Source organism: Mirounga angustirostris, unplaced genomic scaffold, assembly GCF_029215605.1.
Source record: "Mirounga angustirostris isolate CCGP_5_RB_7025 unplaced genomic scaffold, mMirAng1.0.hap1 SCAF_9, whole genome shotgun sequence".
Taxonomy (NCBI): Eukaryota; Metazoa; Chordata; class Mammalia; order Carnivora; family Phocidae; genus Mirounga; species Mirounga angustirostris.
The window spans coordinates 113,015,708-113,040,598 of record NW_026991717.1 but is presented as its reverse complement, the minus strand read 5'-3'; the positions used below and the strand labels follow the sequence as shown (position 1 = coordinate 113,040,598).

At 38.8% G+C, this 24,891-nt stretch overlaps 1 protein-coding gene, 1 long non-coding RNA gene and 1 pseudogene across 8 annotated transcripts in view; 1 reads left to right on the top strand and 2 right to left on the bottom strand.

Annotated features, from left to right (window-relative positions):
• SLC39A9 (solute carrier family 39 member 9) overlaps nucleotides 1-24,891 on the bottom strand; it is a 54,298-nt gene that overhangs the window by 11,345 nt on the left and 18,062 nt on the right. For 3 of the 7 annotated variants that reach the window (XR_010405225.1, XM_064571242.1, XM_045901086.3), the window contains exons 2-4: nucleotides 24,377-24,485; nucleotides 12,345-12,392; nucleotides 4,165-4,362 (exon numbers count right to left, since the gene is read on the bottom strand). Coding sequence is in view for 6 of the 7 variants with exons in the window: in XM_064571242.1 (XP_064427312.1) it covers nucleotides 4,165-4,362; nucleotides 12,345-12,392; nucleotides 24,377-24,485 (355 nt within the window). In the remaining variant the exon portion in view is untranslated. Of the gene's footprint in view, nucleotides 1-4,164; nucleotides 4,363-8,578; nucleotides 8,726-12,344; nucleotides 12,393-24,376; nucleotides 24,486-24,891 lie in introns of those variants that run through there. The other 4 variants (XM_064571243.1, XM_064571245.1, XM_045901087.3 and 1 more) reach the window with 2 other exon arrangements.
• Nucleotides 13,900-14,219, top strand: LOC123861729 (large ribosomal subunit protein eL42-like; annotated as a pseudogene).
• LOC135361627 (uncharacterized) lies at nucleotides 15,662-18,869 on the bottom strand. The gene is made up of 2 exons (XR_010405226.1): nucleotides 18,767-18,869; nucleotides 15,662-18,518 (listed from the first exon to the last, which is right to left on the bottom strand). It is a non-coding gene; the product is annotated as an uncharacterized LOC135361627 (long non-coding RNA).

The following is a 24,891-nucleotide window of genomic DNA, read 5'->3' as shown; positions in this document are numbered from 1 at the left end:
ACTCTTTCTTCCTTGCAACTAATAAACAAATAAAAATTTACCCCCTAGATTTAACATTCATTGATTCTGGCCTGCACCAATTTTTACCATGAAGCTTGCAAAAAGATTTTCTCCTGCCTGCACTCTTTCCACCCTTACAAGTCGACATTTAGCAAACCACTGGAAGCAAGTGTTCTCCCTCCTCTTCCTCTTCCTCTTCTCTCACGTGGATGTGCTCAGCGCTTCCCATTTTCTCAATGGTTTTTGCTTCATTACTGTTCATAATTATTTTGGTGCTCAAACTGTCTTAGATCTGGCCAGCGGGAACCCCTTCAAGCTGGTTCTATACTCTGTGACAAGTTTCCATTTTCTTCCTTCCTTCCTACTTTTTTTTTTTTTTTTGAGCACTAGATGTTCCAAGCTCATTTTGTACTTACCCTGCCCCTGTCCTGGAATCAGCCATTTCTCTGAAGAGCCCTGGTATGCTCATTGCTAGTGGGTGTCTTTACTTCTAGGCCCTCTCTGCAGACCGAGCTAGGACATACATACATGTATACATAAACACACACGTATATATGTACACATATACACACATATACACATATACATTTTAGAAATCATGAGTCCAATAGCTCCAATTCCAGTCCATCCCTATAGGGGTTCTTTCTTGCCTTCCCCCATTCCATATTGGTACGTCCCCTCTTCCACAGTGAGAACTCTGCTTCCACCAACAGCAACACACTTACTCAAATGACAGTAACACTTGCACAATACACCTAAAACAGTTTCAGAATTGTTTTCATCTGTGCCATCACAAAAAGCAAAGCCTACTAAAAAGAGTTTGGTAATTGTTTATGCTTCTCCCCCAGCTCCATCCAAAACTAAAAATATATAGTCAAATACTACATTCATATGTCACTTGAGTTTTTAAATCCCCTTCAGTGTGATTGTGTTATTCATTTGAATTACAGTTCATCTGCCGCAGTTAACTTCCCCTATCCTTGTTGATTTCATTTTTTGAATATGGGAAATAGCAGCATGCTTCCAAAAGTCAAAACTATATCAAAGAGGCATGCTCAGGGAAGTGCCATGCCCTCCTGAAACTCTTCTACCCCATCCTACCCTGCCCCTACCTCTTATGGGTAATTCTGTTGCCTCCGTGAGGTTTCATGTTTCCTTTTTGTAAAAATAAGCACACATATGTGTTTTATTCCCCCAGTTCCTTACATAAAATGTAGTCTATGATAGATATTAATTTACATTTCGGCTTTTCTGCCCCCCCCCCCCACTTAAAAATAGCTCCTAGAAATCTCTCCCTATCAATTCACAGAGATCTGATTCCTCATTCTTTTTCACAGCTACCTAGAACTCCATTAATATGCACACATCACACTTCATTCAACCAATTTCCATGACTGGACATTTAAAAGTGGTTTTACAATGATAAATAATGCTGCACTGAATAATCTTGTGCATGTGTATTTTCATATTGGAGCTGCATTATCGGAATAAACTCCCAGAAGTGTGACTTTGGGGTTGAAGGATAAATATAAATGTAGTCTTGTTTGATATGGCCAAATTCCCCTCTGCAGGGGCCATACAATTTTGTATTCCCACAGCAATAGATGAAGGTGTGTTTCACTGTAGCTTTGATAACAAAGTATATTGTCAAGCTTTTGAATTTTTGCCTGACAGGTGAGAAATGGCATCTCGGCAGACTTTTGATTTGCATTCCTAAGTGAAACTGAACATCTTTTCATATGTTTAAGGACCATTTTAATTATCTTTTTATGAACTATCTGTTCATGTCTTTTGCCTGCTTTTCCACAGATTTTTTTTGTAGGCCAGGCATTCTTAACCTGGGATCCATGTAGAAGAACACAGGTGGAATGCAGGGGGCGCCTGTGACCCTAACTTGGAAAAAAGCACATTTTAATTTTTACTAACCTCTAAATGAAATCCATCATTTCCTTTGATTATGAATACAGACCATAAACTACAAATATTGGCACTACCTATACTTTATTGCCAGGAGTAATCAGGTAATTTCAGGTTATTTTACAGTTGTAGACATCTTCATATCACTGCTTTCACTCATCACTACTTTAAATTAAGGGTGTATAAACTGCCACCACACTGCAGGATTACAGTCTTCTTGTCTGTAGATGCTCATGTGATGAAGTTGGGCAACTACCCCGCAACTCTGCACCTACAGTCATTCAGCCACTAACAGCAAAAGTCATGGGATCTCTCACTGGGGACCAAGACATCTATGCTGCTCTCCAGCAGCTCCTATCTGCAAAGTTCTCTGTCAGTGTACTTGAAAACGGGTATCTATAAACCCCTCTATCACCAAACCCTAGGAGTTTGATGTAACTCTTCCAAATTTATTCTATCATGGTGGTATTAAAGTTGTATCATGGATCAGAATCTTTTTTTATTTAATATAAACCATATCAAGATGTTGACTCAGCCAAAGATGAATTCATTGATCTTTTTAAAAAAATTTTTTTTTTTTTAAGATTTTATTTTATTTATTCATGAGAGACAGAGAGAGAAGCAGAGGGAGAAGCAGGCTCCCAAGGAGCAGGGAGCCCGATGTGGGACTCGATCCCAGGACCCTAGGATCATGACCTGAGCCGAAGGCAGACGCTTAATCATCTGAGCCACCCAGGCGCCCTTTTTTTAAAAATTTTTTTTTTAAGATTTTATTTTATTTTCATTGATCTTTTTTTAAAAAAATTTTTATTTAAATTCAATTTAGTTAACATATAGTGTATTATTAGTTTCAGGGGTAGAATTTAGTGATTCATCAGTTGTATATAACACCCAGTGCTCATTACGTCGCGTGCCTTCCTTAATGCCCATCACCCAGTTACCCCACCCCCCCACCACCTTCCCTCCAGCAAACCTCAGTTTGTTTTGTATAGTTACAGAGTTTCTTATGGTTTGCCTCCCTCTCTGTTTTTATCTTATTTTTTTCTTCCCATCCCCTATGTTCACCTGTCCTGTTTCCTAATGAATTCGTTGATCTTAAGACAAAAAAATTACTATATCTACTATGGACTCTGAAAAACAAACTGAGAGTTCTAGAGGGGAGGCGGGTGGGAGGATGGGTTAGCCTGGTGATGGGTATTAAAGGGGGCACGTTCTGCATGGAGCACTGGGTGTTATACGCAAACAATGAATCATGGAACACTACATCAGAAACTAATGATGTAATGTATGGTGATTAACATAACATAAAAAAAAAGTTACTATATCTGGGGGTGCCTGGCTTGGCTTAGTAGACATCACAGATGTCTGTGATTCTTGATCTTGGGGTCATGGGTTCGAGCCCCATGTTGGGGGTAGAGTTTACTTTAAAAAAATAAATAACCAATTTTTAAAAATTTTTTTTAAAAGTTACTATGCCTAGAGTTAAATTTTAAGTCTTGGAGAACTGTAGTTGTAGTTGAAGAAGTGTATTTTTCCTTGGAAAGCAAGCTATGAATGTGTTTAAGTGTATCTGTAAGAAAATATCTTTGTGAAGCAGGAATTCCTATGCTAGTAACCATCAAAACAAATAACCAAATCAACTGGATGTTCAACTTGACACTCTGCTGCCTTGTTGAAGCTTGTCTCACAATTTAATGTTTTTAGCCAAGCTAAGCAACAAAAGCTGTCATGCTGCTGTCCTAAAAAATAAAATTTAACTCCACCTTGCATATTATTTAAATATATTATCTGGTTAATTAATGCATCAATAAAGAAGACATATATTACTACACGATAAATTTGTTTTTAATGTTTTGGAACTATATTTCAATATAATTGGGTATTCTCTGTAATCCTATGCGTTACGGTTTACGTATTTAAAAACATGATTCCAATAAAAGGTCCACAGGCTTCAGAATGCCTAAGGGCTCCACGGCACAAAAAAGGTTAAGAATTTCTGCCCCAGACTCTCAACCAAATGAGACAGCTTTAAGGTAAGCATGGTAATAACCCAATAAGCACTCTCTTGTGCCACATGTCACAACTCACCAGCTCCCCCAACTGAATAAAATGTTCACTAGAACCCAAGGAAGACAAGAGTTTTTGGCACTAAAGAAGGCTATTGATACATGCTGAATTATTCAATCATCTGTGACTTTCTAAGCTGTAAATTTATTGCACTGCCCAGAAAGCCTTGGAACCACTTACCATCAGTAGAATGCACATGGGAGCTGCCAATCTGGTCTACCAGCAACATGAAAACGAAGCCCAGCACGAGGGAAACACCAATATAGGCATGCAGCTGTGTGTGGTCATGGTTGTGCTCATGTTCATGGGCAACTGGTATTTCTGCTGCTTTGTCTGATGCAATCACATTCTGTGTTTCACTCACTTGGTGGTGTTTACCTAGAGCAGAATGAACCGTAAAGAGAAAATGTTTTCCTCCTTGAAACATTTTCACATAGATGCTCCCATTCTTCTGTATTTCAAGCTCTGCAAAGACATCTACTTCCTATATTACAATCCAGCCAATCATAAACTCCTTTTGGCATGCAGATTTTTTTTTTTTAAGATTTTACTTATTTGACACAGAGAGAGAGAGCACAAGCAGGGGGAGCAGCAGGCAGAGGGAGGAGAAGAGGGGGAAGCAGTCTCCCCGCTGGGCAGGGAGCCTGATGTGGGGCTCCATCCCAGGACCCTGGGATCATGACCTGAGCTGAAGGCAGACTCTTAATTGACAGTGCCACCCAGGCACCTGGCATGCAGATCTTTTAACTGCCTATTATTCTCAAAACCTGGAAGTGGAAGCAAATCACCAAGCAAGAAAGCAGTCATATTCCCAAGCAGTATCATCCTCAGATCCTCCTTTCTGGCTGAGAAATTCGTGCCAATATCATCAAGAAACTACAGTAAGTTTTACTCTGATGAAGATAGGCAAATGAAGAACAGTAAGTAATGAAAATAATTTTAACCAAATTCATCTAGTTTTAGACCTAGGTTGATTTAGAAATTGCAAATAAAGAGCAAACTGAGTACAAACCTTTTAGCTTAAAAAATATCAGGAGGGGGGCACCTGGGTGGCTCAGATAGTTAAGCATCTGCCTTCAGCTTAGGTCATGATCTCAGGGTCCTGGGATGGATCCTGAGTCCAGCTCCCAGCTCAGTGGGGAATCTAGCTTCTCCCTCTCCCTCTGCCTCTTCCCCCTGCTCGTGCTCTCTCTCTCAAATGAATAAATAAAATCTTAAAAAATATATCAGGAGGCAATCACTAACTAGAGACTAAAAGGGCAGAGCAGTTTAAGAGAAACAGCTTTCCATCTAAATTCAGTTCTAAAAATACAATTGCTGGGATATTCTGAATTACAGGAAGTAACACTTGGCCAAGTAATACTTCTAGTTTATATGACGCTCAAAGCATAAATGCTTCAAGGCCAGAATCCTGATCTTTGCTGTGTTTAATGAAGAGAGGCCAACATATTAGACACTTCTCATTTATAATCAGATTAAGCATTTTTACCTTTGATCAAAGAAATTACACAAGCTTGTAATATCTTAGACCCTGCCTTAATCCTTTAAAAGATATTTTTGAGGGGCACAAATCACATGCCATGTGAAAATTAAAAAAACAAAAAACAAACAAAAAACCCCCTATATATTCTTCTAATTCCTGAAAGATTTTTTTGGTTTGTTTTCATAGCCATTTTCTTTTTCTTAACCTTTTTTTTCAAATGTGATAAAATAGACATAAAATTTACTTACCATATTAACCATTTTTAAGTGTAGAGTTCTATAGCATTAAGTGCATTCACACTGTTCTGCAACCATCACCTTCATCTATTTCCAGAATTTGTTCATCATCCCAAAGGAATTTTTTAATCTGTAGAGTTCTTTTTTTTCTAACAGTGATTTTGTCTATTTGTTTTTAAATTAAATGTCTAAATCTCTTTAAAAAAAACCTCTACTTTATTGAGGTATAATTTACATACAATAAGACACAATGAGTTTTCACAGTGCAAAAATTCTAGTAACTACCACCAAGGACAAGATACAGAACATTTTAAAATCCCAGAAAAGTTCTCTTATGCTCCTCTGAAGTCAATACATCACTCCTGGTCCCAAGCAGGGGCTGATATGCTTCTTGTCCCCGGAAAGATTTTTTTTTTTTTCCTGTTCTAGGATTTTATATAAATGGAATCATATAATACATAACACTTTTGTGTAAGGATTCTTTTGCTTATAGCAATGTTTTGAGATTTATCTATGCTTTGCATTTATCAGTTGTTTGTTCCTCTTTTTTGCTGAATAATGTTCTATTGCATAGACATATCACAATTTGTTTACCCATTCACCCACTGACGGACATTGGGGTTATTTCCAATTTTGGTCTATTATATATAAAGCTGCTACGAGCATTCAGGTACAAATCTTTCTGTGTAAGGTTTAGCTATAAAAAACCTATTTTCCACAGTGATTGTACCATCTTACACACCCAACTGCAGTGTATCAGAGTACTAGTTGCTCTATACCATTATCAACATTTGATAATATGAGGCTTTACAATTTTAGCCATTTGACATACTCGATCACATTATCTGCAAACAGTTTTACTTCTTTCCGATCTTTATGCCTTTTGTTTCTTTTTCTGGCCTTCCTGCAGGCTAGAAGCTGGCTAGGACCCCAAATACAATGTTAAATACCAGTGGTTGAGAGGAGATGGCCTTGCTTTGTTCTGAATGTTATAGGTGTCTTAGCCATAGGGTTTTTGAATATGCCCTTTCTCAGTAAGGAAGTTCTTTCCTAGTTTGCTGTAATTTTTTTTAATGAAGGAGAGTTTAATTTTTCCCAAATGCTTTTCTGTACCTGTTAAGGATGATCAAAGTTTTTCTACTTTATTCGATTAATATAATGAATTAAACTGGTTTTTTAATATTACTCCAACCCCTACTTTGCATTCCTGGCATAACCTTCAATTGGTCAAGACATGTTATCCTTTTTCTATACTGCTGGATTCAGTTTGCTACATTTGGTAAAGGACTGTTGTGTGTACATTCATGAGGGATATCTGCCTGTAACTCTTTTCCTGTAACATCTCTGAGTCACACTGGAATCTTAAAATGAGATGGAGTGTTCCTCCAAGAGATAGAAAAGACTTCCTTCAGCCAATACATTTCCATTTTATTGATTTAAACAAGGTCTATGACTATCACAGTTAGTCTGACGTTAATGTTAAGTAGTATTTTTAAATTACTGAAACGAGATTTATGATGTTTTTTAAACTTTTAAGACCATGACCTATAGTAAAAAATAAATTTTATATAAATGAAAAACTAAATACAACGTTTCACAAAACAGTGAAGCTTATAATGCTTACAACGCACTCTTCCATTTCTTTCTCTTTCCCTCTTTTTTTGTCCCTCCACCAGGCTCTTTTTAAATATTGGTCACAAGTCCAACTCACTCAATTTATTTGAAGACCCACTGAGTTGCTACCTTCAGTTTGAAAGCATTACTGGAGGTGGAGAGACTCAGAGGAGAAATGGATGATTTTGGAGTAAGGGGCATTTTCTGGAAATTAGAAGCCTGGGCTGCAGTGGTCAACAAAAGAAAGCTGAACGCTAAACAAGCCTAGGAGAAAAAAGTTCACAGGTTGTAGGTGCCCACTCGGTTCCTTACACAAAATAAATTGTTAGCAGTAAGGATGTTAAGCCAAAGAACTGACTGAAAGCTCAGAGATGAAAAATAATTAAGTCTGGGGTGCCTGGGTGGCTCAGTTGTTAAGCATCTGCCTTCGGCTCAGGTCATGATCCCAGGGTCCTGGGATCGAGCCTTGCATCAGGCTCCTTGCTCCACGGGAAGCCTGCTTTTCCCTCTCCCGCTCCCCCTGCTTGTGTTCCCTCTCTTGCTGTGTCTCTCTGTCAAATGAATAAAATCTTAAAAAAAAAAAAAAAAGAAAAATTATTAAGTTTGAAAAGCAGTCCAAGAATCTTGAATTAGTAATGCTGGACAATTAAAATGTAGCCTCGTGGTAACATGACTGTATTTAGTTTGTGAAAATCATTGAGCTGTACCCTGCCAATATGTGTATTTTCCTATGTGTATACTATTGTATGCAATATTTTGATAAAAATTAATAAATTCAAAATGTAGTACTCTGGTATCCAATACTGAGATGGTTGCACCCATCATTTTTTCAAGTAGGTCTTCTTTGTGAGCTGGGGGACTAGTTTAGCATGGTCTCAAAAATGTGAAATAAATGAACCAAAACATCTTATTTTCTCTAAAGACAAGGCAATTTTGGGTCTGCTTCCATTTTAATATATATAACCATGATTTAATTCTTCATATTTATAGATGTTAAGAAGTTGCCCATGTGGGGCGTCTGGCTGGCTCAGTCAGTGGACTGTGCAACTCTTGATCTCAGGGTTGTAGGTTCAAGCTCCACGTTGGGTGTAGAGGTTACTTAAAAATAAAATCTTAAAAAAAAAAAGAAAAGAAAAGAAGCTACCCATGTGAAGTAAATCACAGAATTCTGGTAGCTACAATTTCCAATACTACTTAGAAAGATGCTATTGGCAAGGATCTGAATGATTACATTTTCATAAGGTACCCACTTAACACTTACCTGGGCTCTCAGCTCTCCCTCTGCTGATACTTTGCATGAATTAATGAATCCATGGGCCCTCCATGCTGCTTCTCCTGGATAACACCTTGTCTCTTGAGACTCAGCTTGGAAGTCCCCTCTTCCTTGAGATTTCTGTGTCCTCTTCTCCTATCAAACACACCACACTGGGTGTCTTTCTACCATAGGTCTTATACCTCACTATACCATACTTCAGACATCAGCAAATTACAGTACAGGGCTGGTGCCTATTTTTGTAAATAAAAATTGCATTGGAACATAGCCACGCTCATTTGTTCACAGATTATCTATGGCTGCTTTCATGCTATGACACCAGGGTTGAATAATTGCAAAAGAAACCATATGGCCCACAAAGCCTAAAATATTTGCTATCTGGCCCTTTACAGAAAACATAAACCAACCCCTGCCGTCCCTGATTGTTATTCATTTTCCACTGGCTGTGAATTCTTGAAGGCTGGGGCTATATCTTAGATCTCTGAACTGCTAAAAATCAATAGAAGGCCAGAAATCTAGCAAATACTCAACAAATAAATGTTGAAGGCAAAAAATGTCCTTCACTTCTATAATTTTTTAATGCAGCATTTCATTTCAAAAGTTATGGCAATTATTTTCTGGACAAAAAGTGGGTTTTTTTGAGAGAGTGTGTGTGCGTGCGCGCGAGTGGGGGGGGAGGGGCGGAGAGAGAGGGAGAGAGACTCTTAAGCAGGCTCCATACCAAGTGCAGAGCGCAACGTGGGGCTCGATCTCAGGACCCTGAGATCACGACCTGAGCCAAAATCAAGAGTCAGACACCTAACCAACTGAGCCACCCAGGCACCCTAACAAAAAGATTTTTTTTTAACGGGAATAAATTATAATCTTTTAGTCTTCTTTTAAGATAATTATATACATGTTTTTTTATAAATTCAATAGGTAACATATATATACTAAATTAGGTGACAGGTTACGCTAAGACTTTAGGTAAGAGCATGGGTTAACACGTTATTAAAGGGTGTTAGTCATGCTATTATTTATGAACAGTGCCATAATAATTTTTAAAGGCAATTACTTTTGGGATGTCCATAGCACTGAAACTAAACGTTAAGCCTAATTACAACTTTCAAAGGATGGTCAACATCATTTTACTTTATGAGGTATAACTATATCAGAGTTTTTTTTTTTTTTAAGATTTTATTTATTTGACAGATATATATAGAGAGAGAGAGTGCGCACACAAGCAGGAGCAGCAGAGGGAGTGGGAGAAGCAGGCTCTCTCTCTCTGCTGAGCAGGGAGCCCAATGCAGGGTTTGATCCCAGGACCCTGGGATCATGACCTGAGCTGAAGGCAGACTCTTAATCCATTGAGCCACCCAGGTGGCTCAGATATCAGAATTTTAAAATGTAGATGAGTATAAGATCCTTCCATATCTTATCCCAACAAAGCTTTTTTAAAAAAGACTGAATATAGGGCACCTGGGTGGCTCAGTTGATTAAGCGACTGCCTTCAGCTCAGGTCATGATCCCAGGGTCCTGGAATCGAGTCCCGCGTCGGGCTCCCTGCTCTGCGGGGAGCCTGCTTCTCCCTCTCCCACTCCCCCCTGCTTGTGTTCCCTCTCTCGCTGTGTCTCTCTCTGTCAAATAAATAAATAAAATCTTAAAAAAAAAAAAGACTGAATATAATTAATATACAATGTTATATTAGTTTCAGATGTGTAACATATTGATCCAACAATTTTTTATATTACTTAGTGCTGACCGCAGTAAGTATAGTTACCATCTGTCCTCATACATTATTAAAATATTATTCACTAAACTCCCTATGACACACTTTTCATCTCTGTGACTTACTTATTTTATAACTGGAAGCTTGTACCTCTAAACCCCCTTCACCTATTTCACTCATCACCCCAGGCACCTTCCCTCTGGCAACCACCAGTTTGTTCTCTGCATTTAAGAGTCTGGTTTTTTTGTTTTGTTTTTTCCCTTAAGATTTATTTCTTTATCTTAGAGAGAGAGAGAGAGAGCAGGGGAAGGGGCAGAGGGAAGGAGAGAATCTCAAGCAGACTCCACGCTGAGCACGGAGCCGACAAGGGGCTCCATCTCATGACCCTGAGATCACGACCTGAGCCAAAACCAAGAGTCCAACGCTTAACTGACTGAGCCACCCAGGCGCCTCAAGAGTGGTTTTTTTGTTTGTTTTAGATTCTACATATAAGTGAAATCACATTGTATTTGTCTTTCTCTGTCTGATGTATTTCACTTAGTATAATACCCTTCAGATCCAGCCATGTTGTTGCAAATGGTAAGATCTCATTCTTTTCTATGGCTGAGCGTATATATATATATACACACACACACGCACACACAACATCTTCTTTATCTATTCATCTTTCGATAGACCCTTGGGTAGCTTCCATATCTTGGCTATTGTAAATAATGCTGCAATAAACATAGGGGTACATATATCTTTCTGAATTAGCCTTTTGTTTTCTTTAGGTCAATACTCAATAATGGAATTACCAGATCATACAGTATTTCTGTTTTTAATTTTTTGAGGAACCTCCATACTGTTTTCCACAGTGGCTGCACCAATTTACATCCCTACCAACAGTGCATGAGGGCTTCCCTTTCTCTGCAACCTTGCCAACACTGTCTTTTGATTGTCTTTTTGATTCTAGCCATTCTGACAGGAGTAAGGTGCCAACAGTGCTTTCTTTAAATAATTTTGGAACTTTTCTTTTGGTACTGCTTAAAAGTCAAGTTTATGAATCATAATAAAATTGTCATTACTTTATAGTATCACCTGCTTTTGATATAAAATAGTACTGAATAAACTGATGAGCTATCTTATTATGCAGACTGGCATCAAACAAATTTTATATTTCCCAAAACCAAATCTACTTTCAAGGAAAATCGTGCTGCTACTGATGATATTCATCTAAATGTGCTGCACATTCTGGAGGTAAATTAAAGAACAATTTCCAACATTTTTTCAGCAATCACTTCTATAAGTACTTAATTTTATGAACTATAATTTTGAAGGGGTTAATACTTATTTTGATGTGAAATTTTGGCAAATAAGTAATATGTCAGCAACATTTAATAAATATTGCTTGAAATAAGTGTGCTGTTGACTAAGGCTTCTCATAAAAGATCTGAATGCTTATCATTAAGTGGAATCTAACTTTATATAAAAACATGAAATACTTACTGGAATATACACAATGGTAAGCTTTGGTTTTATTTGCAATCATTAACCAAAAAAACGTAAACCCTTTTTAAAGTGAGCAATCATCACCTTAACAGTACATACACAAATTAGTAATGGAATCCAGATATTGAATATTAATATACACATCTTTCCTTCTACTCTGGACATGAAACTGAAACTAGCAAAAACTGGGATCTTAAAAACCAGCTATAAAATTCAAATATATTAAGCTGTATACATATGTTACGCATTCATGAACAAGCTTTCAGCTTATTATATCTGACTACTCAGGACACTGGTTGGTAATTCATTAGCCAAGACATATTCCACGTCACACTCCCTGCTGCAAAGTACAAAAACCAATGGTGTTATCACTGGATATTGTACATCAGACATATATTTCTCATGCCACTAAGAGAGTGTTCAGCAAATCATATGGGCTTGCTTCTTTGCCTAGATATTTACATAGAAATCTTTCTAGTAAGTTCCATCAGTATGGTAAGTAGCTGTCCTTTGTCACAGACATACATTACATTAAAGGTAAGAGAATCAATTTACCCTTTGAAGACATTTGTTGAAGCTCCTCCTTCAGATTAACATGTGCTTCTATAAAAGAAACAAATTTTCAGGTAATCTGGCTTTTTTTTTTTAAGTGATCTCCAGTTTTAATTTTTATATTTTTGGCCTTTGTTGATTGTTTTTAATTTCTTAACTTCTACTCATACCTTACAACTTTTACAGCTCTCTATTAAGTTTTTTTTTTTTCTGACAAAGACAAATAGTTCATTACACATAACATGTACTTTCAGTAAGAAGGGCAGAATAGCTTCTACTTAATGATGATGTATTCTGTTTCTCATGTAAAAGAGAAAAACCTGATCACAGTCAAATGTATAAAGCTGGCATTTTATTTAAGACTTTATTTATTTATCTGAGAGAGAGAGGGAGAGAGCACGAGCAGGGGGAGGGGTAGAGAGCCAAGTGGACTTCCCGCAGAGCAGGGAGCCCAACATGGAGCTCCATCCCAGGACCCTGTGATCATGACCTGGGCTGAAGGCAGATGCTTAACTGCCTGGGCCACCCAGGCACCCCTAAAGCTGACATTTTAAAGGGATGTTAATTAATGAATCTTTGATCAAAGTATACTTTTTAAAATTTTTTTAAAAATTTATTTTTTAAAGATTCATTTATTTATTTGAGAAAGAGAGAGAGAGAATGTGCACAGGCATGTGAGCAGGGGTAGGGGCAAAAGAAGAGAATCTTTAAGCAGACTCCCTACTGAGCCCAGTGGAGGCAGACTCCAGCTCAACTCTGGGCTTGATGCCTCAACCCATGCGATCATGACCTGAGCCGATACCAAGAGTCGGACACTTAATGGACGGTGCCCTGTTTTTCTTTTTTTCAAAGATATATTTATTTATTTGAGAGAGAGAGAGAGAGAGTGCGCACGGGCATATGCAGGGGGCGCGGGTGGGGGGAGAAGGGACAGAGAGGGAGGGAGAGAGAGTCTCAAGTAGATTCCCCACTGGGCACAGAATCTGATGCAGGCTTGATCCCACAACCCTGAGATGATGACCTGAGCCGAAATCAAGAGTCCGACCATTAACTGATGGATCCACCCAGGCACCCCTAAGAAGAAAAAAATCTATTGTAAGATTTCTTCAGGGGCACTTGGGTGGCTCAGTCAGTTAAGTGCCTGACTCTTGATCTCGGCTCAGGTCTTGCTCTCAGGGTCATGAGTTTAAGCCCTGTGTTGGGCTCCACTACTTAAAAAATATATATATTTCTTCAGCAGATAAACACTACAATGGTGATTTTAAATTCCTTATGATGTACACCACGCAGCAGACTATCATTAAGAATGCAGGCTTCAGGGGTGCCTGGGTGGCTCAGTCGTTGAGCATCTGCCTTCGGCTCAGGTCATGATGCCAGGGTCCTGGGATCGAGCCCTGCATTGGGCTCCCTGCTCAGCGGGAGGCCTGCTTCTCCCTCTTCCACTCCCCCTGCTTGTGTTCCCTCTCTCGCTGTCTCTCTCTGTCAAAAAATAAAAATCTTTAAAAAAAAGAACGTAGGCTTCATTTTTTTTTCCCATGCTGATAGTACTCTCACAAACATGGTGAATGGTCCCAAAACCCACCAGACTTTCTGCAAGGAAGTTTCTGTAAGTACCAACCCCACAAAGTGACACAGTACAAGAAAGGCAAAGATTCTCTTTACACCCAGGGAAAGCAAAGTTATGACAGGAAGAGTGGCTACAGTGGGCAGACTAAGTGGATTTTCTGGAAAAAGGCTAAAACTCCAAAGAAGATTGTGCTGAGGGTTGAATGCGTTGAGCCCAACTGCAGATCTAAGAGAATACTGGCTATTAAGAGATGCAAGCAGTATGAACCGGGAGAAGATACGAAGAGAAAAGGACAAGTGATCCAGTTCTAAGCTTCATACTTTGTTATATTATGAAGACAATAAAATTTTGAGGTATGTTCACTTCATTTGGTTGCAACTGGGCTTTTAAGAGGAAAATAAACTAGTGCTGTCAATAAAATTCTCCTTGTGGGGAAACTTAAGCTTAAAAAAAAGTAGAGGTTTCAGAGTAAGATTGCCTGTGTTCAAATCCTGATCGTGACACTTACTAGCTGAGTATCTTGGACAAGTCATTCCACCTCTTTGTGGCTTCATGTCCTCATCTGTAAAACAGTACCCACCTCAGATGGCTGTTGGGATGATTAGACAATAAATGTGAAGGGCTCCACACAATAGCTGGTATATGCTAAGTGCTCACTAAATGTTCAGGAACATAGTTATATATTAAATGGAATTTGGGAGATTCACTTTTAAACATCTTTTGTTATATAATTGATCTGAATATCAGTCAGAAACAATAGTGAGTAATAAACAATGTTGGGGGAAGGGAGGGGAAGGGGCAGGGGAAAAAAGCAGAGATCAGACATTTTAGCAGACAAAATAAGAAGTAGAAGAGATAGATATCATTCCACAATCATCCATATTTCAGAATCCTGAGGACAAAGTGTAAGAGTTTTAAAGAGCTCCATTTTTATGAATGAATGAAAGGCCAAGAGTTAGTTAAATATAACAGATTTAACCCTCTCCTTTTATTTAAATGTAGAGCAAAATGACAAAACCATAAGATAACTGTACTTCTCTAAAAAACCTGGTATGTGGCATTCATGGAGAAATTTAGTGAAATAATCTATATTGAGCCACTCCAAATAACAGTTAGGACTATCCTAACAATTATGAATAATATAGGCTTCAGGTTTCTATTTAGGTCCTTGGCCCCATAGCCTGCCTTTCTCAATATACCAAGTCTCATGTCCCAAAGAATTATGGTGCTTTCAAATTTAGCCCCACAGTAAACAAGCACTGCAGTCCTCAATAGACTACATTCTTAAAACCTGTTTCTGTAGAGACAGTCTTCTCACACGAATGCTGATCTAATTCCAGTGATTTTAGAGCTATAATTAGAGAAAAGTATGAGAGGTTCCTCTTTACATTAATTAGTATTTAATAATGCTTATTAAAGTGCCAGAGCACTCAGTTAACATGATATATTGAGCTCTGAAAAAATATCTGTTAATTATAATTATAAGGTCCACAGAAGAACTAAACTATAGGTTGTAGTAAACATGTACACAAACTCCTTTCTTGAAGTTGGGAGAAAAGCTGGTTGGATCTACAATAAAGAAAGAGGGGGCGGAGAAAAAGATAAAGTAGCAGAAATGAAAGCGATGTGACTAAGCTCACCAGTGTGCAGACAGATGTGGAAAATGTGGAGACAGCTTACGGTTACTAAGATGGTTAAGCTACTTCAAAAAATTTTTCAGAGTGGGGTATTAATATTTTACTTTTTAAAAAGAATGATGGGGACTTTTGGAGCTGGCTCAGATGGAGTAAACCTAGTGTTGCCTCAATCATACAATGATTACTACAGAAACTCTGGACAAAACAACCAAACAACTACCTAAGGACTACAAATGTAAACAGTAACAAGAGGAGAGAGGGCAGCAAAAACTGCAAAAGAAACCTCGTCCCTCTGGCCAGAGAACAGGGAAAGGGGCTGCTGGGGGATGTCCTTATGGAGGGAAACCACCCTCTTTTTTTTTTCCCAGCCTGGCCTTGAAGGCAGTCCCAGTTGGGGAACTGCATGGCAGCAACACAGGCAGTGAAAACCCCCAGAAAAGCCCCCATCTTTCTGGCCAGAGTGGTCGGAAGAACACAGGGGCCGGGGGTGGGGGCGGGCGGGGGAGATATGGTTATTTTGTTCTCTCTTTTCTCCTGCCACTTTGCCCTGAGGGCACCCCGAGTTACCCAGAACTGTGCAATGGCAGCACAGGCAGCTACAACTCCTAGAAAAACCCCATCTTTCTGGCCACGGGGCTAGGTAAAGGGTCCCCTGGGAGCCAGGGAGTGTGAGAAGAATACTGGAGAGGAAACAGCTAAGGAGGGTTCCCCTAACAGTGCGTATAAATGGCACCAGTCCCAGACTTACCCTTGAACTCTGCAGGGATAGGACATACCCAAAGCAGCATTACAAAGGCTTTGAAAACTGAACTAAAATTAAAACCATCACACAAAAAGGCACCACAGAACTGGCAGTCTGAAACCAACCAGGCTAGTGACTGCTAAAACAAAAGAAGTAAATATTCTCTAGAGGATTTTGAAAGGACCCAAAGTTCCAAAATATATTATTAAAAATGTACAGGATACAACCCAAACTTGCTTGACATACAAAGAAACAGAAAAATTGGGGCACCTGGGTGGCTCAGTCAGTTAAGCATCTGCCTTGGGCTCAGGTCATGATTCTGGGGTCCTGGGATTGAGTCCCGCATCGGGCTCCCTGCTCAATGGGGAATCTGCTTCTCCCTCTGTCCCGCCCCCCTGCTTGTGCTCTCTCTCTCATAAATAAAATCTTAAAAAAAAAAAAAAGAAAGAAAAATTTCACCAATCATGAAGGGAAAAAAGAATCAATCCAATCCCAAAGCAAATCAGGTACTGGAATACTCGAGACTTTAAATCAGTTATCATAACTATGTGCTCTCGGGGCACCTGGGTGGCTCAGTCGTCAAGCGTCTGCCTTCGGCTCAGGTCATGATCCCAGGGTCCTGGGATCGAGTCCCGCATCGGGCTCCCTGCTCAGCGGAGAGCCTGCTTCTCGCTCTGCCTACTTGTGCTCTATCTCTCTGTCAAATAAATAAATAAAAATCTTAAAAAAAAAAAAAAAAGATTAAAAAAATAACTATGTGCTCTGGGGTAAAGGTAAAAACACTTCAAATGAATAAGTGTCACTTGAAGAAATAGAAACTATACAAAGAAACCAAGTAGAAATTTCAAAATTGAAAAAGATAATATCTGAAACAGTAAGTTCACTGGATGGCTCACTAGAGGACTGATGACCACAAAGGAAAGAATCAGTACTGTTGGTTACAATGACAGAATTGAACAGTATCAACAGAGTCCACATAGTTCACAAAGTCTGAAATATTTATTGTCTGACCTGTTACAGAAAAACTTTGCTGACCTCCGGTCTAAATATACGAATTAGAAGACAGAGAGATTGTCAAATGGGATTTTAAAAATATGATTCACTATATGCTGTTTACAAGAAATCCAATTTAAATATAGTGAATGACATAGGTTAAAAGTAAAAGGATGAAAAAAGATCTATCAAGTAAACACTAATCAAAAGGAAACTGGAGTGGCTATGTTAATACCAAATAAAATAGACTTGAGAACAAGAAATATTACCAGGAATAAATAGGGACATTACATAATAATGAAAAAGATCAATTCACCAAAAGACATAGCAACCCTAAATGTGTAGGCACCTGACCAAAAAGCTTTAATATGGATAAAGCCAAATAGAAATCAATAAAATACAAAGCAGAAAAAAACTGAAATCAAACATGGTTCTTTGGGGAAAAAATTTTAAAAGAAGACATTACTGTAGATATTAAAAGGATAATAAAAGATTACCATGAACAACTCTTACTATAAATTCTTCAACTTAGAAGAAACAGGTAACTTGAATAATTTTATATCTATTAAAGAAATTGAATTCATAGCTAAAAACCTTCCAACATAGAAAACTCCAGGCCCAGATGGTTTCACTGGTTCTATACAGTCTCTTCCAGAATGCAGAAGAGGGAACACTTTCCAACCCTAAGAGGTCAGCACTACTCTAACAAAGCCATAAAAAGACATTGTAAGAAAGGAAAACCACAGGCCAATACTCCTCATGAACAGAGATACAAATATCCTCAACAGGATGCTAGCAAACTGAATCCAGTGATGACAATCCCTAACAATCAATGGGGGTGGCATATGCAAATCTAGTTCAATATTTGAATGTCACTTTAATTCACCACATTAACAGACTAGATAAAAACTCTCAGCAAACCAGGAATAAAAGGAAACTTCCTTAACTTGAAGAGGGAACTTTAAAAAATCTACAGCTGGGGCACCTGGGTGGCTCAGATGGTTAAGCGTCTGCCTTTCGCTCAGGTCATGATCCCAGGGTCCTGGGATGGAACCCTGCATCGGGCTCCCTGCTCAGCGGGGAGTCTGCTTCTCCCCCTCCCTCTGCTTCTACCCCTGCTCATGCTCTCTATCTCGAATGAATAAATTAAAAAAAAAAATCTACAGCTAACATTATACTTAATGGTGAAAGACTGAGTGACAATAAGGCAAGGCTGACTATTTTCATTCCTAATCAACCTCATAGGGCGCCTGGGTGGCTCAGTCGTTAAGCGTCTGCCTTCGGCTCAGGTCATGATCCCAGGGTCCTGGGATCGAGTCCCACATCGGGCTCCTTGCTCGGCAGGAAGCCTGCTTCTCCCTCTCCCATTCCCCCTGCTTGTGTTCCTGCTCTTGCTATCTCTCTCTCTGTCAAATAAATAAATAAAAATCTTAAAAAAAAAAAAAAAAAAAAAAAAAAAAAAAAAAAAAAAGAAAACCTAATCAACCTCATACTAGATGGTCTAACCAGTGCAATAAGGAAAGGAAAAAAATTTTTATTTTATTTTTTTAAAAGATTTTATTTATTTATTTGAAAAGAGAGCGAGAGAGCACAAGCAGGGGGAGCTCAGGCAGAGGCAAAGGGAGAAGCAGACTCCCCGCAGAGCAAGGGGAGCGTGATGTAGGACTCGATCCCAGGACCCCGGGATCATGACCTGAGCCAAAGGCAGACGCTTAACCAACTGAGCCACCCAGGCGCCCGGAAAAAAATTTTTAAAGCATATTGGAAAACAAAACATGAAAGTGTCTCCGGAAAAGAAAGCATTAAACCGTCTATATTCATAGATGATATGATTGTGTAGCAAATCACAAGGAATCTACAAAAAGCTCCTATAACAAGTGAGTTTAGCAAATTTCTATATACTAGAATACTGGAAATTGAAATATTTTTAAAGTATCATTTACAATCACACTAAAAACAGGAAATATTTAGGTATAAATATAACAGAATACCTATAGATCTGTATGCTAAAAACTACAACACTGGGGGTGCCTAGCTGGCTCAGTCAGTGGAGCATAGGACTCTTGATCTTGGAGCTGTGAGTCTGAGCCCCATTGTTGGGCATGGAAGTTACTTAAAAAGAAATAAAAATTAAAATCAAAAAAATTTAAAAACTATAGCACTGATAAAAGAAATCAAAGACCTAAAAAAATGGAGATTTATATTCATGGATTGGAAAATACAGTATTTTCAAGATGTCAATTCTCCCCAAATTAATCTACAGATTCAACTCAATCAGAGTCTCAGCATGATTTTTTGTGTAGACATTGACAAGCTGATTCTAAAGTTTTTATAGAAAGGCAAAGGAACTAGTTTAAACAAAATAATTTTGAAAAGTAAAAATGAAGTTAGAAGGACTTCACCATCTGATGTCAAGATTTGCTATAAAGCTACAGTCATCAAGACAAGGTTGTACTGGGGGTGCCTGGATGGCTTAGTCAGTTAAGCGTCTGCCTTCAGTTCAGGTCATGATCCCGGAGCCCTGGGATTGAGCCCTTCGTCAGGATCCCTGCTCAGTGGGGAGTCTGCTTCTCCTTCTCCCTCTGCTCCTCCCCGAGCTCGTGCTCTCACTCACTCAACTCTCTCCAATAAATAAATAAAATCTTAAAAAGAAAAAACAAAAAGACAAGGTTGTATTGGCAAAGGACAGACATGTAGATCAACTGAACAGAATAGAGTCTAGAAATAGACCAACACAAATGTGGTCAATTGATTTTTGACAAAGGTGCAAAGGTAATTAATCTTTTCAACAAAGGGTGTTGGAACTATTGGACATCCATCCATATCCCAAAAAAATGAACCTTACATCAGATACAAAATTAACTCAATTTTGTTGAGTTAACACATACTAAGTGTAAAACCTAAAATTACAAAACTTCTAGAGGAAGACAAAAGAGAAAACATTTGTGAACTTGGGTTCAGCAAAGGGATTTTAGGTATGACCCCAAAGCACAATTCATGAAAGAAAGAATTGATAAATTGGAGTTTATCAAAATTAAAAACTACTCTGTCAATGATACTGTTAAGAGACTGAAAAGATAAGCCAAAGACTAGGAGAAAATATTTGTAGATCACCTATCTGATAAGACTTGTATCCAGGGGTGGCCAGAGTGGCTCAGTCAGATAAGCGGCTGACGCCTGATTTCAGCTGGGGTCATGATCTCAGGGTCCTGGGATTGAGCCCCATGTCAGGCTCCACACTCACTGGGGAGTCTGCTTCAGGAGTCTCTTCTCCCTCCCTCTCCCTCTGCCCCTCCCCCTGCTCATGCTCACTCTCTCTGTCTCTCTCAAATAAATAATCTTAAAAAAAAAAAAAAAAAGACTTGTATCCAGGGGGCCCCTGTCTGGCTCAGTTGGTAGAGCATGCAACCCTTGATGCTGGGGTCATAAGTTCAAGCCCCATGTTGGGTCTAGAGCTTACTTAAAAACAAAAAGCAAAAAAATAGTAACTCAATAATAAGAAAACTCAAAAAATAGGCGAAAATTTGAATCATCAAAGAACACATAATAATGGCAAACAAGCATATGAAAAGATGTTTAACATCATTAACCATTAGGGAATTGCAAATTAAAACCACACTGGGATAGCATTACCTACCTATTAGAATGGCTAAAAATAAAAAAACCAAGCAAGGGGCACCTGGGTGGCTCAGTCGTTAAATGTCTGCCTTCGGCTCAGGTCATGATCCCAGGATCTTGGGATCGAGCCCCGCATCGGGCTCCCTGCTCGGCAGGAAGCCTGCTTCTCCCTCTCCCACTCCCCCTGCTTGTGTTCCCTCTCTCGCTGTGTCTCTCTCTGTCAAATAAATAAAAAAAAAAAATCTTAAAAAAAAACCCAAAATAAATAGCATCAAGTGCTGACAAGAAAGGGAAGCAACTGAACTCTCATCCATTATTGCTGGGAATGCAAAATGGTACAGCTACTTAGAAAAAGAGTTTGGTAATTTCTTAAGTTAAACATACACTTACCATATGATCCAACCATTCTACTTATAAGTAATTACACAAGAAAAATAAAAACTCATGTTCACACAAAAACCTGTATACAAATGTTTATAGTGACTTTATTCATATTTCCACCCAAACTGAAAAAAAACAATGTCTTTTTTTTTTTTTTTTTTTTTTATTTGACAGAGGGAGACACAGCGAGAGAGGGAACACAAGCAGGGGGAGTGGAAGAGGGAGAAGCAGGCTTCCCGCAGAGCAGGGAGCCCGATGCGGGGCTCGATCCCAAGACCCTGGGATCATGACCCGAGCCGAAGGAAGACACTTAACGACTGAGCCACCCAGGCGCCCCAAAAACCAATATGTCTTTAAAGGAAGGAAAGAAAAAGGAAAGGAAAAGGTGAAGGAAAAAACAAACTACGGTTCATCCAAACAATGGAATACTACTCAGAAATAAAAAGGCACAACAGACCAGCGATAGACACACAGCACAACATGATGGCTCTCAAATGCATTAGGCTAAGCAAAAGAAGTCAGGCCAAAAGGCTGCACAATTTCACTTATATGACATTCTGAAAAGGCAAAACTATAGGGAGAGGGAAGAGATCTATGGTTGCCAGAGGTTGGGGGTGGAGGACGGGTATGATTACAGAAGGGCAGCATGAGGGAATGGTTTTTGGGTGATGGCACTGTTCTGTATTTTGATTACACTGGTGATAACATGACTATGCATCTGTCAAAACTCAAGGACATGTACACCAAGAAGAGTGAGTGTAAAATATATAAATGAAAATACCTTTCTTAATTGAAATGACGGTTTAGGGCTGGAGACTAATCCATGATGAAAGGCTAAAGAGACTAGAATGCTTACTTTTTAGAAAAGCAGGTTTAAAAAGCACATTGTATCTGCTTTCAAATGAATCCACAAAATTATTTTGGGCCCCAAATCAAGAACACTGAAAATAAAGGAATGCAACTCGACAACATGATAGCTAAATTTAAGCTTAAAACTATACCTGAAATCTGGTATGTCAATTATATCTTAATAAAACTGCTATTTAAAAAAACCCAAAAAATATACCTGAAAAACTTTTTTTTTCCTTTACCCAAGCGTTTCCCAAACTTTTCTAGTAAGAATCAGATGAAAACCTGTTAAAAATAGATATTCCCAGGTCCCTTCTCTTGAGATTCTGATTTTGTAGTCTAGGTTAGGGACCAGAGAACTTTTAAACTGCACCCCTAAAAAAGGAACTTTTTAAGGAAAACAACTGCTACTCATAATTCTTTCTTAGCTACAAGGTCAAGGAAAAAAATTTTTGTCTATTTGGTCATGATCTGAAAGTTTTCTAGTATACCAGAATAGTGATTTCTGCATTGAAATAATCACACATCAGAAAAATTCAAGATGATCCACTGGGATACGAAAGAAAATACAGGTGATGCTTGAAAAACATGGGGGGTTAGGGTGCTGACCCCTTGCGCAGTTGAAAACCCGCATATAGCTTGTGACTCCTCAAAAACTTAACTATTAATAGCGTACCGTTGACCAGATGCCTTACTGATAACAGTCTTTTAATGCATATTTTTTATGTTCTACATATTACATACTACATTCTTACAATAAAGTAAGCCAGAGAAAAGATTAAGGAAGAGGAAACACATTTATAGTACTGTATCAAAAAAAAAAGCCACATATTAAGTGGACCCACATAGTTCAAACCTGTGTTGTTCAAAGGTCAACTGTATTGGTCTTCTATACAAATTTACTTTAAACCTCATACTTCAAAATTTTCTATTTTAGGTTTGTGTTTTATAATGCATACATAAATCAGTGCAATAGTGCATGCTTATTTTTCCCCCCCAATAGGATGTGTGATCAAAAAGAGCAGAAACCACTGCCCTGGACTCCTGATTTATTATCTCCCCCCTAAATTTGACCAGTCTTCATCCTCTCTCCTATTTTGCAATAAGACCCCCACAATCCTCATATATAATATCTGCCACCACTCTTTGCCTACCCAACACCATTCATTATGCCTATATTGACACCATTCATTATGCCTATATTGACACCCCAGGGAGGAGAGCATCATCACTCTGGATAAAGGACACAGCTTTTTTCCTTGACTGAGATCTGAAAAGCTGCTTATTATATTGTATCTAATATGAAATTTGGAAAGTGCCTACCTTTCTATACTACTCTTAAAGTCCAGTTGAGTACTGGCACTTGGAAGATTCCACTCAACAACGAAATTGTTGTGATTTCGATCCTTCACAGGTGTCTTTTTTTTTTTTAAGATTTTATTTATTTATTTGAGAGAGAGAATGAGAGAGAGAGAGCATGAGAGGGGGGAGGGTCAGAGGGAGAAGCAGACTCCCTGCCGAGCAGGGAGCCCGATGCGGGACTCGATCCCGGGACTCCAGGATCATGACCTGAGCCGAAGGCAGTCGCTTAACCAACTGAGCCACCCAGGCGCCCCTTCACAGGTGTCTGAAGTTTCGTGACAAGCAGTAATCTGATTTTGCTGAGTCACAAATCTAAATCAAGTATGTTTCCAGGTGTGAGGACCAAACTGTCTAGCAGGTAAGTGACCCAAGCCGCCTGCCCAGTATTTACTCTCACATACCTATACTCCTCGTTCTCTGCTCATTGTTCTTAGGGTCAGGAAAGACTTCTTTCACTTTTTTGGCTCTCCTTTACTGCAGAGATCCCCACCAAATACCTTCAAGTTTACTGTAAAGACTCCTTGAATCCAAATGTGTATAATCTGTTTATTTTTTCAATTAAAGAACACTAAAAATACAATTACTATCATGTAGAATTTGGGAAGTTTTTAACTGGGCTTTAAAAAAGGACTGTCATACTTAGACTGGAATTCATGCATTACTGCAAATAAATCTTACGTGGTATTCATGAATTGGGGATTCAATTCACAAACTGCTAAGGATGTGTTCAATGTCAAAGATGTCAGAAGATATGTTTTAAGAACTCTTCCCAGGGTAGAATTCCATGGCAAATATGAAGTATGTTCAGGAAAAAAACCCACTAGGCTTCTCCTTTCAACCCTCTATGTCAACAACATATCTCAAAGCAGACCCTCTTCTTTCTCACCCTCAAGAATATCTTCATAAAGTGCGTGTACTCCTTCGGGCACGATGACCGCCAGTGCAGTTCCACAGAGAAGGCCAGCACCCAAAACAGTCACCAGCTTTAGCCGCTCCTGGAAAGGAAACACAAGAAACTGATGAAAAGATTGATGACTGAATGAGAAAAAGTTTCTGAGGTATCTGTAATCAAGACCATGAGCTGCTCATTTGTGAGACCAAAATCTACAATAGCCAATGAACATGAAACAGGGTCAGCTTCATGAAGAATTAATGCCAATTAAAAAAAACCCAGGGAGATGCCACTTACAAATTTGCCAGATTGGCAATGATGTGGGAAAACGTGTCTATTATCCATGATGGGAGAAGAGAGCACACTTGTCCGATGCTGGGAGAAATGTAAATTGCTACATCCTACATGGACCGCTATTTGGTGATTTCAGTTTGAAGCCTCCAAAATGTGAATTCTTTGATCCAGCAATTTCACTTCTAGAAATTCATCCTAAGAAAGAACTATGCAAA